Source organism: Phyllopteryx taeniolatus, chromosome 5, assembly GCF_024500385.1.
Source record: "Phyllopteryx taeniolatus isolate TA_2022b chromosome 5, UOR_Ptae_1.2, whole genome shotgun sequence".
NCBI classification, from domain to species: domain Eukaryota; kingdom Metazoa; phylum Chordata; class Actinopteri; order Syngnathiformes; family Syngnathidae; genus Phyllopteryx; species Phyllopteryx taeniolatus.
The window spans coordinates 24,604,115-24,620,050 of record NC_084506.1 but is presented as its reverse complement, the minus strand read 5'-3'; the positions used below and the strand labels follow the sequence as shown (position 1 = coordinate 24,620,050).

Sequence of the window (15,936 nt, the reverse complement as noted above, 5' to 3'; positions counted from 1 at the left end):
CCTAACATAGCGGTATTATATCATGATTATACGGGGCCAGTACAGGTACACGTTCCAAAAAAGCTGGGACAGGGGCATGTTTACCACTGTGTTACATCACATTTCCTTTTTACTATACTCCATAAGCGTTTGAGAACTGAGGATACTAATTGTTGAAGCTTTGTAGGTGGAATTCTTTCCCATTGCTTGATGTACTACTTGAGTTGCTCAACAGTCCATGGTCACTATTGTCGTATTTTGCACTTCATAATGTGCCACACATCATTGTGTCCCCCAATGATCCTAGGAGCCAAGTTATCTGGGGCTTTATGCCCCTGGCAGGGTCACTCATGGCAAACAGGTCCTAAGTGAGGGACCAGACAAAGCACAGCTCCAAAAACCACTATGAAGATGAAAAATTCAGGACGACGTTTTCCCTTGCCCGGGCGCGGGTCACTGGGGGCCCCCCTCTGAAGCCAGGCTCGAAGGCGAGCGCCTGGTGGCCGGGCCTGCACCCATGGGGACCGGCCGGGCACAGCCCGAAAGGGTAACGTGGGTCCCCCTTCCCATGGGCTCACCACCTGTGTGGGAGGGGCCATAGGGGTTGGCTGCAGTGTGAGCATGGCAGGGACCTGGGCTGTTTCCCTTTATTTTTTTTATTTTTTTTATTTATTTTTTGTAATTACTCCACCCGGTGTATGTGTTTTAGCCCATGCAGGACAAGGGGAAAGGAAAAGGTCTTGTGAAGAATGACGCCCTGGAACAAGAAGACGCTCAGAACCTGGAGGTGGTGGCCTTCTGCAAAGACGTTGCGAGGTATGATGACCAGTAGAGTTGCACGATATTGGGAAAATAAATGACATTGCGATATTTCGTTTTATTTATTTGCTTAACCTGCAATATACATTATTTTCTTTGTGAGCTAGTTCAAAGTTCAGTTTATCGTTCCAAAAACACGGTATGACAGGAACAATGGTGAAAGGACATTGATAACTTTGCAATCCTCGCAGCTCTATATTAACGAAATGATTTATCTACTCTTATGTTACAAAACATAATAAATTCCATATTATCAGTGTGAGCATAGTGTTTTAACAAAAACATTCTGATGCAAATAATATTTTTCCTAGAAATCAATTTTTTCAAGTGTGTACTGTTTTATAAAATAACATATTCACTCCTATTTACACAGTGTCCCTGAACGCACCTCGCACACCGAGTTTCATTCTGGAGTGAAATAGGAAATGCTGCATGAAATGCAGCAAGCGTACATTCTTTCTATTAGCATGTCCAAATAGGTCCCTCTGCTGGTCAATTTTAATATTAGTTGATTCACTGTTTAATATTCTTTAACATCATCATCTATATTGCACACATGTACATCGCAATGACAATGCTCAAACAAATATCGTGAAGCCGTAACGACCAGGCAGCATCACCGACTCTTAAGTGTCAATCAAAACTGACCATTGTCTGTTTGAAGGCGCTTTCTTATTGAGTGTCTTCTTGCAGCCTCCGCTCCAAATTCCCTCACGGCGACACGGCCACAAACCCCGGCTACATCCGCAGTCCCGTCATCGCCCAGAGGGATGCCGGAGGGGACACCAGCTGCTCTGTGAAGGTGTCTATTGAGATCTCCGACTCTCAGCAACCCGTGACCTTTACATGTGACGGTAAGCGGCATTCCTTGAGAGACAAATGTTTTATATCCCAAATGAATTTGTTCCCTGATGATCTTTTATTACATTAAGGTCAGGCAAAAAAGGTCTCTATGCATTTAAGAGTGAGTGCTAGCTCATAATGAAGCACCGGAGGAGGAAATCAGCCATACTCTTCACCGCTTCCCCAGCTATTTTATTTTTTTTTTCTTTCTCTCTCAGTCTAATGTGAAGTACACTACGTTCCTTTTGTGCTCCTCAGTTGGGAGGAGCCGTGTTTTTGCCTCATCTCAAGGCCTTCGAACAATTTTGGTTTCCTTCCCAGAAGAGCTGATACCAGCTGACCCTTCACACACTCCGGACAACAAGCGCACTCCTTGGCCTATTGTGTGACATAAGCGGGAATACATGCAAACCGGTAATCGGGCCTAAATTGATCCCGATTCCCCCTTTCTGATCAAAGTCTGCAAAGGCGCAACGGTTGCTCAATTATCTTATTTTGGTGAGGTGTGCTAAAAGTGATTTTTCTATGCGCCACACCAGTAGTTAATGTTAAAACTGTTCAATAGTTACAATGGTAAATCCTTGTGTGGAATCAACTTATTCACAGAGTCCTGGATTGTGACAGAAACACAGTGGTAGCTAATTAGGAAGGGGCCCGAAGCTGGCGCAGTTGCCAGACACGAACACACTGGTTGTGTTGACCGTTGCTATAATGCCTCACAAATCATTCACCACAATAAAAATGTGAAGGGGAGAAATTGTACTGCTGATGTTTCCTTGTCATGTGTGGGGTAGAGTGTTCCCTCGTTTTTCGCTGGTCATCATCATCTTCTTCCTCTTGGGCGCCCCGGAGGAAGCTTTCGCAGGGGCACAGCGCTTCGGCGGCATCGTAAGGGCTTGCTTAACTAATCCAAAAAAAATTATCGCTTAAACGAAAAACGTTATTGCGAACACAGCAGCGTGGACAAGACTGGTGAGAAACAACAAGGGAAGATGCTGGGTGAGGCTGCGAAGATGCGCAGCCAATCCGCTCACGGGATAAATCCACACGTGCTCTCATTGGTCGATGTCGCGCCGGGAACCAATCACGCGCCTTGTATGATTGCCTGTACAGTACAGGCATGTACAAAGCCTCTGAGTCAACTCATCTCTTTGTTTGGCATGCAGGGAAACCTTATCTCGCGTGCATCAACCTGAAACAATGCGTCTTTCCGCAATATGGCTGTATTTTTTTATATGAATATTTTGGAAAAACCCGCGACGCACTGAAGCCGCAAAACGTGAAGTGCGAAGTGGCGAGGGAACACAACTCACAAAAAAAATAATAATAATCTGTGTACTCAGCTTTAAAAACACTGTGTCTTTCTGGCTCCTTGAAGCTCAGCATTCAGCCACTGTGTGCTTGCTGGGTGTTTAGAGCATACTGTCAATCCTGCCGACGGCTGATTTCCAGTAATAGGCCTCAGCACTGTCGTGTTGCATCTGGCCAACTGACCTACTCTTCCCTTGCTCAAGACAAAGAACCTTCCTTCCTTCCCAACTTCCCATAAGGCCCTTTACCAGCTTCCCTACTTGACCTCATCATCCCGCCCAGTGTGTCAAGTGCCGATCGAGTGTCATCACTCCAGGCTGCTCTCAAGCGCGGTACACTTCCCCAGCCCAGCTCTGTTGGAAGAGGCAGGGTTGAGCAGATGTGTTGTATGATGATGATGATGGTAACTGTGCTGAAGCATGGTACAGTTAAACTTTACATTCCGTTGTAATTAATTGTCTGATGACGAATCAATGGACTGCGTGGTGTCTAGCTCAACACAACATAAGTGTACCATAATGTCTTTAAAAGTGGAATGTTAGGGATCAGATATTTAGGGACCCTTTGCAATTCAAATGCTGTTAATTGAGGAGCTCCTTCCTCCAAAAATGCCCTTCTGGGATTTCTCTCGCTAGCTCATAGGGGCCAACAAACTGTGGGACCTCTTAAAAACCTGGTTGGCACCCACCATGTCTTACCCTGACTTTGAGCTACAATTCGGGGCTGAAAAGAAATAGCTTCCATTCCTTTGTTGGGTGGAGGTCTGTTATTACTGGATCCGGGGTGGTCTTCATCTCTGTGCGTGTCGGCGCTTACTACCGCAGTTTATTTTTGGGGTAGAGCCTTATCTGGCTTTGCATTTGTCCACTAACACAGCCACTTTAAAAGAAGCTAGTGTACAAAAAAAAAAAAAAAAAAAGCTGCTTTGTGTCAACAATTGCACCTAGAGTACAACGTATTCTGCTAATATCTTCAAACAACACGCTGCAGCTGTATTTCCATTGAACTGAGAACAGGTTTGGTTTGGAATATGAGCCCATTCAAAACATGGCATGTCCTTTAACATATGGTATGGTAATGTATGCATTCACTAGTCACAAAATCAGATACACATGCATGGTTCAAAGAGTAATGCATTGCAAGAACTGTATTTTAAAAAAATTCACCTTTATAAAGATAACTAGAAAAACATGGCGGACCACATTGTACCCCGCCGGAAATCTTGTGGATTTCCTCATACATTCCTCTATGAAAGTGAACGTACGGCCTCTACCAAGGCACGACAAACACCCTAAACATGCCTGCTGCCTGACTCATTTGATTGGAAAAATCATGAGATAGAGTTCCTTCCAGTCGTCTTGGTGGCAGCAATGCGCATTGCAAATTTTTTCGGCACAGCCCATGGGTCGCAGGAAATTTACGGTATGTTGCTTTAACAAAATCCTTCTAACCAACCAACCATCAAAGGAAAATTAAAATGTAAGCTTTCGCCTTGTGCTTTTTACACTTGGAAGGGGTACGGGTACTTAAGGAGGAGGTAGACTACCGAATGGCAAAGTTTTGAATCTTTTTGGACCTAAAGAACTTGTGTAAATGGACAAAATGGCACCATGTGTAAAACTTAACACATTTAAAAGTATCGCTTGCGTACCTAATAAAGCGGTGAGTGTCACTAATCTGTTGACAGTAGAGTGTAAAATTAACAATTAAATAGTTCACCATGAAGCCATAATGTACTCAATATTATTGTCTTGCCTACTTCCCACACTTCCTCGGCTGATGTGTTTAGTAAAACAGGAATTAGGTCTTTTGTAAATCGTTTCCACCCTCAATGCCTCTGCTGTTCCCTTTAAATTTCCAATCATCTGTTTATCAGTTGCTCTTTTTCACACTCCAGTGAATTCTCCAGTGGAGCTCCTGATCAGTCAGACCCTCTGCTGGGTCCACGATGACCTGGATCAGGTGGACTTCTCCAGCTACCTGCTCAAAGTGTGCGGCCGGGAGGAAGTACTGCAGAAGTGAGCTCTTAAATGACATCCCAATTTCACTGGCAGTTGTCTCATGGCGCCATTCCATTTCCCTTCCCAATTATAAGCACCCATTCATTATTATGGTCAGCGTAACCTTGCATCTGTGTTGTCCCGCGCCGCAGTAAACACAGCCTGGGCAGCCATGAGTACGTCCAGAACTGCAGGAAGTGGGAGAATGAGATCACATTACAGCTTCTCTCTCACTCCACCATGAGACGGGACTTGGCTCGCACTGTAAGTCATTTCCATGTCCACCGAAATGTCCTCTTTAACTTCACTCCCAGCCCTGCCATTCATCTTCATTTCCAGTGCGGAGATCCTGTTCACTCGTCTGTTTTTTCCACAATCAACTGCTTAATCTTTACTCTTTTTTTTGTCCCAACTCAGGTGGATGATGACAACGTGTCCATAAATTTGGAGAAACATCTAAGCTATGTAGAGCGACCGTTTAAGGAGACTGCCACTAGGTAAGAAGGCCCTACACTTGTGTGAGTGGATGATATAAACCTTGGATTGCTTGGAATGGGACAGAATTGTGTCAGAATACTATAAGGCTTGAATAAGTTGGATGCAAGAGCTACAGTATCATGGAAGCTGTTCTGTCAACTCTAAGGTAACGGTTTTCCGGTGTTGGGTTTCACTGGCAGGACCTAGAGGACTTAACGACAGGCTCAGCAGCTAAAAACCTGCTAAATCACTGTACAAGCATACTGATTTTTAACATCCTAACCGATTTTTTCTTCTTCTTCTTTTTTTATGTAAGAGACTCCACATATGGGGATGGATGGATAGATAGATGGAGTCTCCACAATGAAAACACAAGGCAAAGCAGGCATTATAAATTGCTAATAATGTTAAAAATATGAAACAGTATCTATAAAAGTCTGGAATAATGTAAAAGGTGTGTTTGAATGACCAATACAGCATACCAGACATACAACGATAACACCACTGACCATCGCGAGTCTCCTCCCCCAAACCAGGTTCCGTTGTTGGTAGTTTGTACAAAGACTGACCTGTGAGAGACAGCACAGTGCAACAGGGCATCCAGACTGCTTGTAAATGCATAGAAAACGAAAGTAGGAGTGGAAGAAGCTGGTAACTACAGAAACTCTTAAGGCTTTTTCACACTTTCCCGTTCATTGTGTGTGTTCTGAGGGGGCATAAGCGTGGTTTGGCGTGACGCTTGGCAGTTGCCTTCATGGACCCCCACACAATCGACAGGGTTGCTACAGTCTGTGTCTCTGTCTGTCTGTACAAAGTAACACGTTACTCAAAAAATGTGGTCCGGTGATGTCATAATTAATCTAACGGGTTACTTTTTATATTTGAGTAGTCAGATTACAGATTACATACTTTGATTTAGCTGCCAATCTTAACATCCATCCATCCATTTTCTGAGCCGCTTCTCCTCACAGCTGCTGAAAGTACCTAAAAAGTAACTTTTTTCTTACTTACTTTTGAAATCAAGTAGTCAGTAAAGTAACTAAGTTACTTTAAAGCTCAAGTAATCAGTAAAGTAACTAAGTTACTTTTTCAAGGTAACTGTGGCAACACTGTCAATCACGGAGTCCGTGTATTGGTCAAACTCCTTGTTGATGTAGAAGGATTTGCCATCTGAAATATTGAACAGGTTTAACATTTACGAATGTCGGTCTGGCCGTTTTCACGGAGGAAAAATGACTCTTAACCCACCCCACACTAGGGCTGCACGATATTTCGTTTGAGCGTCTTCATTGCAATGTACGTGTGCGCAATAGTCAAATCGCAGGTTCCGCTGTGATATTGGTGTATTGTGCTTCAGATTGAAATTACTGTAAACAGCTGCGTGGGTGCCTGAGATGCATTCAGGCACACTGCGTAAATGGGAAATAATGTTATTTTGTAATACAGTACATAATTGTAAAAATTGATTACTAGGAAAATGATTTTTATCAGAATGCTCGATTTAAAACATTGTACAATCACACTGTGATAATATGGAATTTATTTTGTTTTGTAATATAAGAATAGATAAATTATTTTGTTCATATAGTCAACCAGAGCTGCGAGGAATGCAAAGTCATTTTATCATCTTTCCTGTCATACAGTTTTGCATCTTTTTGTCTGTTTTTGTTTTAATTCCTCATTACAAAAAAAAAAAAGAAAACACCATTGAAGCAACGTTTTTCTTCATGTTTTTGAGATTATAGGGTGAAAGCTGCAGCTGGCTACTTGTGTGCACTGATTGGGTGGCAACAATGGGGAAATGAAATGCCAGTATTTTGAGGATAATACTCCTTCAGCAACATACAGTATTGAAAAATAGAAAAGAAATATGAACTAGTTCATTTTTGGAGCGGTGTACTTAGTTCAATATTTTGAATTATGAACGAGTGCATTTTTGGAATTTTGAACTGAACTAGTTCGTGTAGAAAATGAACTTTCCCAACATTGAGCCTGCATTATTTCATTTTGCAATATATATTGCGAGTTTAAAAAAAATAAATAAATAAATAAATAAGGTTTTTTTTTTTTTTTTTTTTTTTACAATATCGTGCAGCCCTACCCCACACCACAGTATAATCGCTCAGGATAATCTTTTGGAGACCTCTGACAGTTAGGCATTTCCTGACTCTAATCAGAACAGAGGAAAAATGCTCATTCGTCTTGATTATAGGTATATGTGTACCCACTTAAATTAAGTGGAGGGTAAAATTAAGGGGGGTCCCGACACTAAAACGAAAATGCCCACTGGAAGCCATTGGCCACACAAACTATACATTTTTATATATGTGAACTGTGTTTTTAGGTCACTAAAAGCTGTTATAAAAGTAACAAAATCATCCCTTACACATTATTCCCCTCTTCATCAATTTTACCACTGTTGTGGATGTGCCTTTTTCCAGAAATTATTTTCTTTAGGCCTGTGCTTGGAAAAATATTCTCACAGTTTGGGTTTGTAGCCCGTTGCCTCTTGAATGCACAGGGATTTAAAATATATATATTTTTATCCCAATCGGGTGGCAGTTTTATTTAGCCTAGAGTGAGAAAAGTACTGTTCAAAAATTCTCACAGCGTACAAGGATGTAATGTCACCCTTCTCTTTGCCTCTGTGCCTCCAGACAAGGCTTGATTGACTACCTGGAAGGTTATCACAACCAAGTCAACATCTGCCTACAAAATGAGGTACCTCTGCAAGTGTGGCATGAAAATGGAAGTTGAACAATGTATTTTCGAGACTTAGCAGGACTTGACTCGAACTTCACAAGAGAATTGATGAAACTGTCGCACTCTACCATTGCAGTACTCATTCCTGGTTTCCTGTTGAGCTTTTGGCTACAGTAAAGCTAATGACATGATTACGTTTCGTGGCCGCAACAGTGCAAACTGTGCAACTTTTTTAACCCACTGATATACTACATGCTAATGGTAGCACATGAGGTGTCAAGGCGCATTTTCCACAGAACAGCACATAGTTGCTCGCTCTGTTAGTACACCCAGTCAACACGTATGTATCTCTGGATTCAGAGTACCCAGTACAAGACTGTGGACCGGGTGATGCAGACGGTGAAAAATTTCTGCTGCGCTCTGGACGAGGTGGAGACTCAGGCTATTGCAGAGGGCGTCAAAAGGCTACGACACTCTGTCAACCTCCCCAGGACGCGCTCGCCCAAGGTGAGCTTTACAACACAACCACATTGTAGTTTGTGTACACGCTCTGTAAAAAATTAACATGCCTTACCTTTTAGATGGGGTCCCCGTCGCCTGGGAAGGCAGCAAATGGTAAGAACCATACACACCTACAAACTACATTTAAGTGAGCCGTCATTGTTATATATTGTAACTATAACGGCACTCAGTGATGTTTAGACGGTTCAACTAAAGTTAAAATTAACAATGTTGTATTACAGGTGCATCTCAATAAATTATTTATTTCTGTAGTTCAATTCAAAATTGTATTTACATTCATTAGACAAAGCAAAATATATTTTTTTATTTGGATGATTATAGATTACAGCTAACAAAGACCCCTAATTCACCATCTCAGGAAATTTTAATACTACCATATTTTCACGACCATAAGGCGCACTTAAAAGTCATACATTTTCTCCAAAAATGATGGGGCGCCTTATAATGCGGCGCGCCTTATGTGTGCACAGAGTTCCAAAATCTATAAATGTTGTTGTGTGATGAGCGCTCCGCTTGACTGGAATGGTTCCATTGTGACGAAATTGCCCAAAATAGAAAATGAATTCATCTGTGCAGCGTTATATTTTTGTTTCTTTGTTAGCGGGCTACTTTCTGGTCCATGAAGAATGACATAATGACTGGGACTGTACCATTGTTGTTCTGAGGTTGGGGGGGATGGTTCTTAAACGGCAAACAAGGTGGGCAAAGTATGTATGGTCCAGTAATAATTGTTGCCCTTATCCATTTTTGACTCATCAGGCCACGCCAGCCCAGTAGACGAGAGCATGGCACTGCTCACCCAGGCCGTCTACAGCTTGGCCAAGCTCTACCTTCGCTCTTTCTGTGCACCATCCACCTCAGTCAGCTCGCCCTTGCTCAACGGAGAAACGGCGGAGGACCAGCGAAGCAGCAAAGAAGCCTCCGGAACCACGGACCACCTCCAGTTCACCCTCTATGCTCTTCACGGCATTCCGGCCAACTGGGTCAGCAGGTAAACACAGACGCAATTGTACCGTATGGATTCAGCAAAACAAAGTTGGTAAATACATCATATGAATTACTATAAATAATGAGGGGAGAGATTATGTGACTCTGCTATCTACTGTCAAAACACACGTGAAAAAACAACTCCAGTGTTGCGCCCCACGGCTTTTTTTTCCACGCCAGTGTCCAATTTTCAACTTTATGTCCTGCGTGCATACATGCGTGTGTGCCTGGAACGAACATGGACACATTTTCCATTCCCAACGCTTGTCGCGAATCCGTAACCACAATCAGTATGTTTCTGGCCACAAAAGCTTGCAAGCACACAGAAAATGTGGGTGCTTTAATTTTGTTGGGAAAGAGAGAAAAGGAAAAAAAATCAAACTAAAAAGGATAATCGAAAGACATCTGTGTTATGTCACAGACTAACTAGAATAGCGATCAGTGTGTGATCAGAGTGTAGACCTGCCTTCCCCACCCCTGATCTACCCTAACCCAGTGTTTCCCAACCTTTTATTTTGCCATATTTTTGCCAAAATCTCATGACAGACCACCAATCAAAATTATCATAAAAAGTTACAGGATATATACTGAAATAATGATGATCTTATCAATTTACTCTCAAATGTATTTACTCAGTATTAAATCTGTTTAGTTGAAAACAAATTTTTTTTTTTTTTTTTGATGAATGGCAATCGGAGGATACTCAAGTTAAATATACTATTTAAATATACTGTCTTCTGTCATCTCGGAGAAAACGATTAAATCTGCTGCCTGTCACGATACAGGAAGTCCTCGATTTACGAACGAGTTCCGTTCCTACGCTGACGACGTAACACGATTTTCCGCGTAAGTCGGATTTCACCGGTAAAGTCGAAATTTACGGCGAAATACTTCTGTTACGGGTATTGTCCCATGTGATTGTGACAGCCAGCTCAGTGCGTGGGCGTGTGCGTCAATGTGTGAGTGAGATGGAACTGCGCAGGTGTCGTCCGGCGGGACTGCAAAGGAGTAAGGAGTGCGCGCCGCTGCGAGTGTGTACAGTGGCAAGTGTAGTGACGGCGACCGGGGAAGAGTAGCAATTAGTGGAGGACCCTTTGACGTTGAATGTGCAGAGGAGCTAATAAAGCCATTAAAAAAGCAAATCGGTGCTTCGTGCCCTTATTGTTGCCCCCACCCAGCTCAGCTGTGCAACAAGAGAAGGGAGGTTAACCCCTGCGTCTCCCGACCGCGGTCAGGTGACCGTAGCAGGAAAGGTTAACACTTCGTATAAGGAAACTAAAATACATTAAAATAAAAAAATAAGACAGACCAATTGGAATTAGATAATTTCCCAGCGCACACCTCGTAATCTCTCACGGAACAGTGTTTGGGAAAACCGGCCTAACCATATCAATTGTTTTGGGTATTTTTGTTTTTTTTGACATTCTATCACTCAGTAGCAATTTTTCTCCTAATAACCGGCCACTGCATACTCCGTGCACCGCACTATTTTAAGCCAGTGGCAAACGTAGTTGCTGTGTTTTTCCATCCGCATAGGAGTAGCCAAACATTTTTGACGTGTGATGCTCTTCTTATTGAGTTCATGTTGTGTGCGTTTGGTATGTGTGTCATCCATCTGGTGCGGCCACAGGGAAGGCCCGGACAAGTGACGGAGCCGCCAGCACAGATGGCACGGAGGGCAAATGTTCACATTTTGTGCGTTTGTAACACTGTTTGAGATCCTAATACATAGGGTGGCCAAATGCAGGTACAGTAATCCTCCCTCCATCGGTGGAGTTATGTTCCAGACCACGCCCCAAAATGTGAAGTCAACGATATAGAAATACCCTATTTAAATACACCCTCTGCATGTTTTTAGAGCATTTACGGCATTTAAAATGTTTTTGTCTTTAAACAAACTTTTAAAACAATAGAAAACACATATAATGATAGAAAGCAAGAGGCATGGGTAACACATAAATATTGTGCAAATAATATTAAAAAATACAGTACCAACTGTAATAACACTTACGAAAAAATCCGGGATATAGCAGACCCATGAAACGCGAAGTGTGACATAGCGGGGGTTTACTGTACACACTTTTTAAGGAAGGAAAGATGGAAACAAAGATGTATGCAGCCAAGGACGGAAACAAGGAAAGGGCTCACTGCAACTGGAGTCCTCCTCCAGGTCAACATGCCACAAACACTTGCCGAGAGTGTATTGTAAATGTAATAAAATGAAAACAATGTAAAGTTCATAATGTACCTTCTTTTTGCCCAACCTGTCTTTTGTGTCAGGTTGATAAAACTGCAATTTACAGAATTCTAGTCTTCAAGTTGTTGCACCCACACACAATTTAGAATTAGACTTGTTCTCAAGTGTGTGTGGGCACACATGGATGTCGAAGAGGAACAAAAGGAGCCTTTGCGTGGATGTTCAGGTCTTTTAGCATGTAGGCGTCAGCGTTATCACTGACAGCTAAATAGCGAGTTGAGGCCAAACTACTCTTCTGCTTGGGGAATAGAAATGGGTTGCAAGGAAATCTGCCCATTCCTCTCGTTTGTCATGTTTTTGTCATGCATGCGTTACAGTTACGAGAAATACTTCTTGGTGTGTTCTCTCACCCACAATGGCAAAAACCTCTTCAAGCCAGTGCAGTCCAAGAGAGTGGGCACATACAAGAGCTACTTCTACCACCTCAAATGGGATGAGCTGTAAGTGATGGATCCCGTGTATTTCCTATGTTTATATCCCATTCCCCTCTGTGACGACGACCACATCGTCTTCATCCCTTTTGATCCAGGATCAACTTCCCCATTGCGGTGGCAGTGCTCCCACTGGAGTCCGTCCTGGGCCTGACTCTGTACGGCGTTCTCAACCAGAACGCCGGAGGCTCCCCGGACTCCAACAAACAGAGGAAGGCCCCAGAGATGCTGGGCAAAGTGTCGATGCCACTATTTGACTTCAGAAGGTAGATCAAATTGATCTTGTGTCACTAAGGCCCAAATCCTGAGCATGTAGTTTGTTTGTTAGACTCATATGAGACTGACTGTGCTTCACAGAGTTCTTGCCAGGGGTACAAGGCTGTTATGTTTGTGGTCATCAGTACAGGGAGCTGCTGCTGGCTCTGCAGGCGGCCGCAAAAAGATGCCAGCAGAGAGAATTGTGCTGCAGGTCAGTAAGATAGTTATGTACATGAGCTGCCATGAAAGAATTTCTAGATGAGATAGTCGTCCTCGTAGTTGCAGCAGCATTTTATGTAGTAGATCGTGCAGAGGTAGGCAAACCTTTGTTAGTCCATGCTTAATTTTTTTACAACACATATGTGCCAGGTCATTTGTAAGATATGGCAATATTTGTATATCGTCGGCATTGGGCAAAATTCTCACAAAAGCAATTTTTTTGGTTATCTAAAAAGTGATGGTTTTGTTTTGTTGTTGAGCCATCAACATTGCATCATCAAAGAGAGCAAGCCATTTTCAACACTTCCGACACCAGCGATATGTAAAATAGTTAAATTTTAATTATATTACCGGCATTTACAATAAATAAATTAGCCAATTATTTAATGAGATAAATGACGACAAAAATAATTAAATACATTTTAAATAACCAGTTTTAGGGTGTGGGGATAAAATAATATAATTATTATTACAGGAGACAATGTAAATTGTCGGTGGGCCGGGTTAAAGAACTGCGTGGGTCATATGTGGCCCAGGGGCCATATTTTGCCCGTCTCTGTGCTTTCGCTAACAGACAGGATCCTCATGAATGTAGTAGGAAAAAGAAGCATTTTAACTATATTAAATGCACTTTTTTTGTTTTTAAACATTTTGGGAAACCCACCCAAGTGTTTTTTGTTTTGTTTTCCGGCAAGAGTCAGAAGGTGGCTGATGAGTGATCAATACTCTCATAAACAAATGAAGTGGACAAAGAATCATTTTAACTATAGTAAATGCAAAATTAATATAATTTCTAATGAAAACGTGTGTCCGCTTGAATTCGGTTTGCGAATAACTGGACCGTGTCGCCAACAGGTGGATTTTCCCAACTCTGTACTGGATGTTTTATATGTGGGACCTCAGGAGGCCCCCAGTCCAGAGCCCAACCCAACGGAGGAGCTTGATCCTGACCTCCGACGTAAACTGCAGAAAATCTGCAGCCGAGCATCCAATTTTGGGTAAAGAAAATGTAGCTTAACAAAACAACAACCTAAAATAACGAAACAAAAACGGAAAAGCTTTGGTACTAAAGTAAGCAAATAAAAACATGCAGTGTGTCAACTCCACAAGATCCTGGTTCAGCCTTTAGTAAATTAACAATCTGGGATATTTACGGTCATCCACACCACTATTTTGTGTTTACTAACTGATCCAGTCTGGGACAAATCTCCTTGCTGTTAAAAACCAGCAACTTCCATTCGAACACAAAGCACTCTCTTCTCCGGCCCTCGCCGCCCGAGACTTCTTCTCTCCCAATCCCGTCTCTGGCCTGGGTGGGCTCAAGGCTTTTGTGTGTGCTCTCTTTGTGTTTTGGCGCTCGCGTGATCCATGGAGAGCAGCATTTCGTTTATACACGGAGGTCAGATGTAGGCTAGTGTATTGTGTCACCAAAAAAGTAACATCAAATCCTCAGTGAGTGCCTGTAACCGGACTGAAATGATACTGTCAGACTGCCAACCAGGGCCACCAAATGTTGTCACATCCCTCCGTTCTTGATACAGAGACCATTGCATACAGAAGCCCCTGGTGATCAGTGGTATGGTAAAAAAGAAAACAATCTATTTATTATAATGCAAGATGATTTTATTATCTCTGCCTCCTAATAGTAGATCCCAGGGATCCTCAGACTATAGATCACTGATACTCTCTACAGTTGAGTAAATAACCTTCCCAGGTCATTATATGGCGACGAACCAAAAGTCCTGAACTAATCATTGGTCCATATTGACTGATTCCAACCTTAAAAACTCTCCAAACAGGAGTGCTTTAACTAAACTGTTGATTCTAGTAATACAGTCCCTATCATGTGCCCCCCCCCCCCCCTGCAGGCTTAAGCGGGCCGACCACCAGCTCCTCTGGGACTACCGGCTGCACTGCCGGTGGGATCACCCCAGCAGCCTGCCCAAGGTGCTGGCTAGTGCGCCCAGCTGGGACTGGGCCAGCATGGCTCACATCCACTCGCTGCTTCATCACTGGCCCCCGCTGCTGCCTGTCACTGCGCTGGAACTGCTCGACTCCAAGTATGCGCTCTTTTCCCATTAATACTATGTGTGTGCGTGTGTTTGTGTGAAGTCATCAAATGTGTATGTGCAGGTTTGCAGACACCGAGGTGAGGCGGGTGGCGGTCAGCTGGGTTGAGGAGAGTACTGATGACGAGCTGGCTGACTACCTACCGCAGTTGGTGCAGGTACAGCTGTTGCAACACACAACCCGTGTCTACTTAACAACTTTACACCTCACATTCTTTGGTTGTCCACATTCCCCACAGGCTTTAAAGTTCGATTGTCACCTCAAGAGTGCCCTCGTAATGCTGCTACTTTCCAGGGCGCTCGGCAACATCAACATAGCGCACTACCTCTACTGGTGAGTTAATAAACGACATACACAGGAAACACTTATTTTTTAGCTACATGAGCGAGGGAAACTATTAGAAGCAACTCTTTGTATGATGCAGTTAAGTTTTACACCACCGCAAACTACAACCATAATAATAATTTTAAAAATCAATTAATACCAATACCAGTAATACTGAACATTATGATTCTTAAGACACATTTTCATGTAAATGTTGGAGCTCACTTTTCAAGAACATTTCTCGACATTCCAGGATGTTAACAACAAATAGCAATAATACCTGACGGTGGTACACAAGGTCGACATCTCATTGTGCTGATGAGCAACTAAGGGAGATTCTCACCTGTCTCCTTGCAGTCAAAGAGGATCAGGAGAGTGGTTCGGAGCACACTGGCAGGCGAAACACTGATAATGCCATATTTCTATCTTCCCTATACTCTGAACTCACCACAGGAAAGGTCACACAGGGCATCTTTACCAGTGATATGTGTCACAGACAGCTACTCGCTTGTGGGTGCCAAAAAGACAAACAAATCTTTAACAGAAATAAGTGGCATTAAAGAACTAATCCAAAGCAAAAGCATCAGACATGTCCTCTGGTCAGGTATAAAGGCACAGCTGGCAAATAGTCTGACAAAAAAGGAGCTTCTTCCATAGTGGTTCTGAAAGTGCTGAAGGATAGAAAGTGGAATCTTAAAGAATGAGTGTTAATGATAGAAATACAAATGACCCTTAA

At 42.8% G+C, this 15,936-nt stretch overlaps 1 protein-coding gene across 5 annotated transcripts in view; it reads left to right on the top strand.

Annotated features, from left to right (window-relative positions):
- pik3c2a (phosphatidylinositol-4-phosphate 3-kinase, catalytic subunit type 2 alpha) overlaps positions 1 to 15,936 on the top strand; it is a 45,447-nt gene that overhangs the window by 16,948 nt on the left and 12,563 nt on the right. For 4 of the 5 annotated variants that reach the window (XM_061774075.1, XM_061774077.1, XM_061774076.1 and 1 more), the window contains 16 exons: positions 689 to 795; positions 1,492 to 1,652; positions 4,850 to 4,970; positions 5,105 to 5,216; positions 5,370 to 5,449; positions 8,087 to 8,150; positions 8,493 to 8,639; positions 8,714 to 8,747; positions 9,414 to 9,645; positions 12,216 to 12,338; positions 12,428 to 12,595; positions 12,687 to 12,798; positions 13,662 to 13,804; positions 14,675 to 14,866; positions 14,940 to 15,033; positions 15,115 to 15,209. In XM_061774075.1, the coding sequence (XP_061630059.1) occupies positions 689 to 795; positions 1,492 to 1,652; positions 4,850 to 4,970; positions 5,105 to 5,216; positions 5,370 to 5,449; positions 8,087 to 8,150; positions 8,493 to 8,639; positions 8,714 to 8,747; positions 9,414 to 9,645; positions 12,216 to 12,338; positions 12,428 to 12,595; positions 12,687 to 12,798; positions 13,662 to 13,804; positions 14,675 to 14,866; positions 14,940 to 15,033; positions 15,115 to 15,209 (1,985 nt within the window). The remainder of the gene's footprint in view (positions 1 to 688; positions 796 to 1,491; positions 1,653 to 4,849; positions 4,971 to 5,104; positions 5,217 to 5,369; positions 5,450 to 8,086; positions 8,151 to 8,492; positions 8,640 to 8,713; positions 8,748 to 9,413; positions 9,646 to 12,215; positions 12,339 to 12,427; positions 12,596 to 12,686; positions 12,799 to 13,661; positions 13,805 to 14,674; positions 14,867 to 14,939; positions 15,034 to 15,114; positions 15,210 to 15,936) is intronic. The other variant, XM_061774079.1, reaches the window with a different exon arrangement.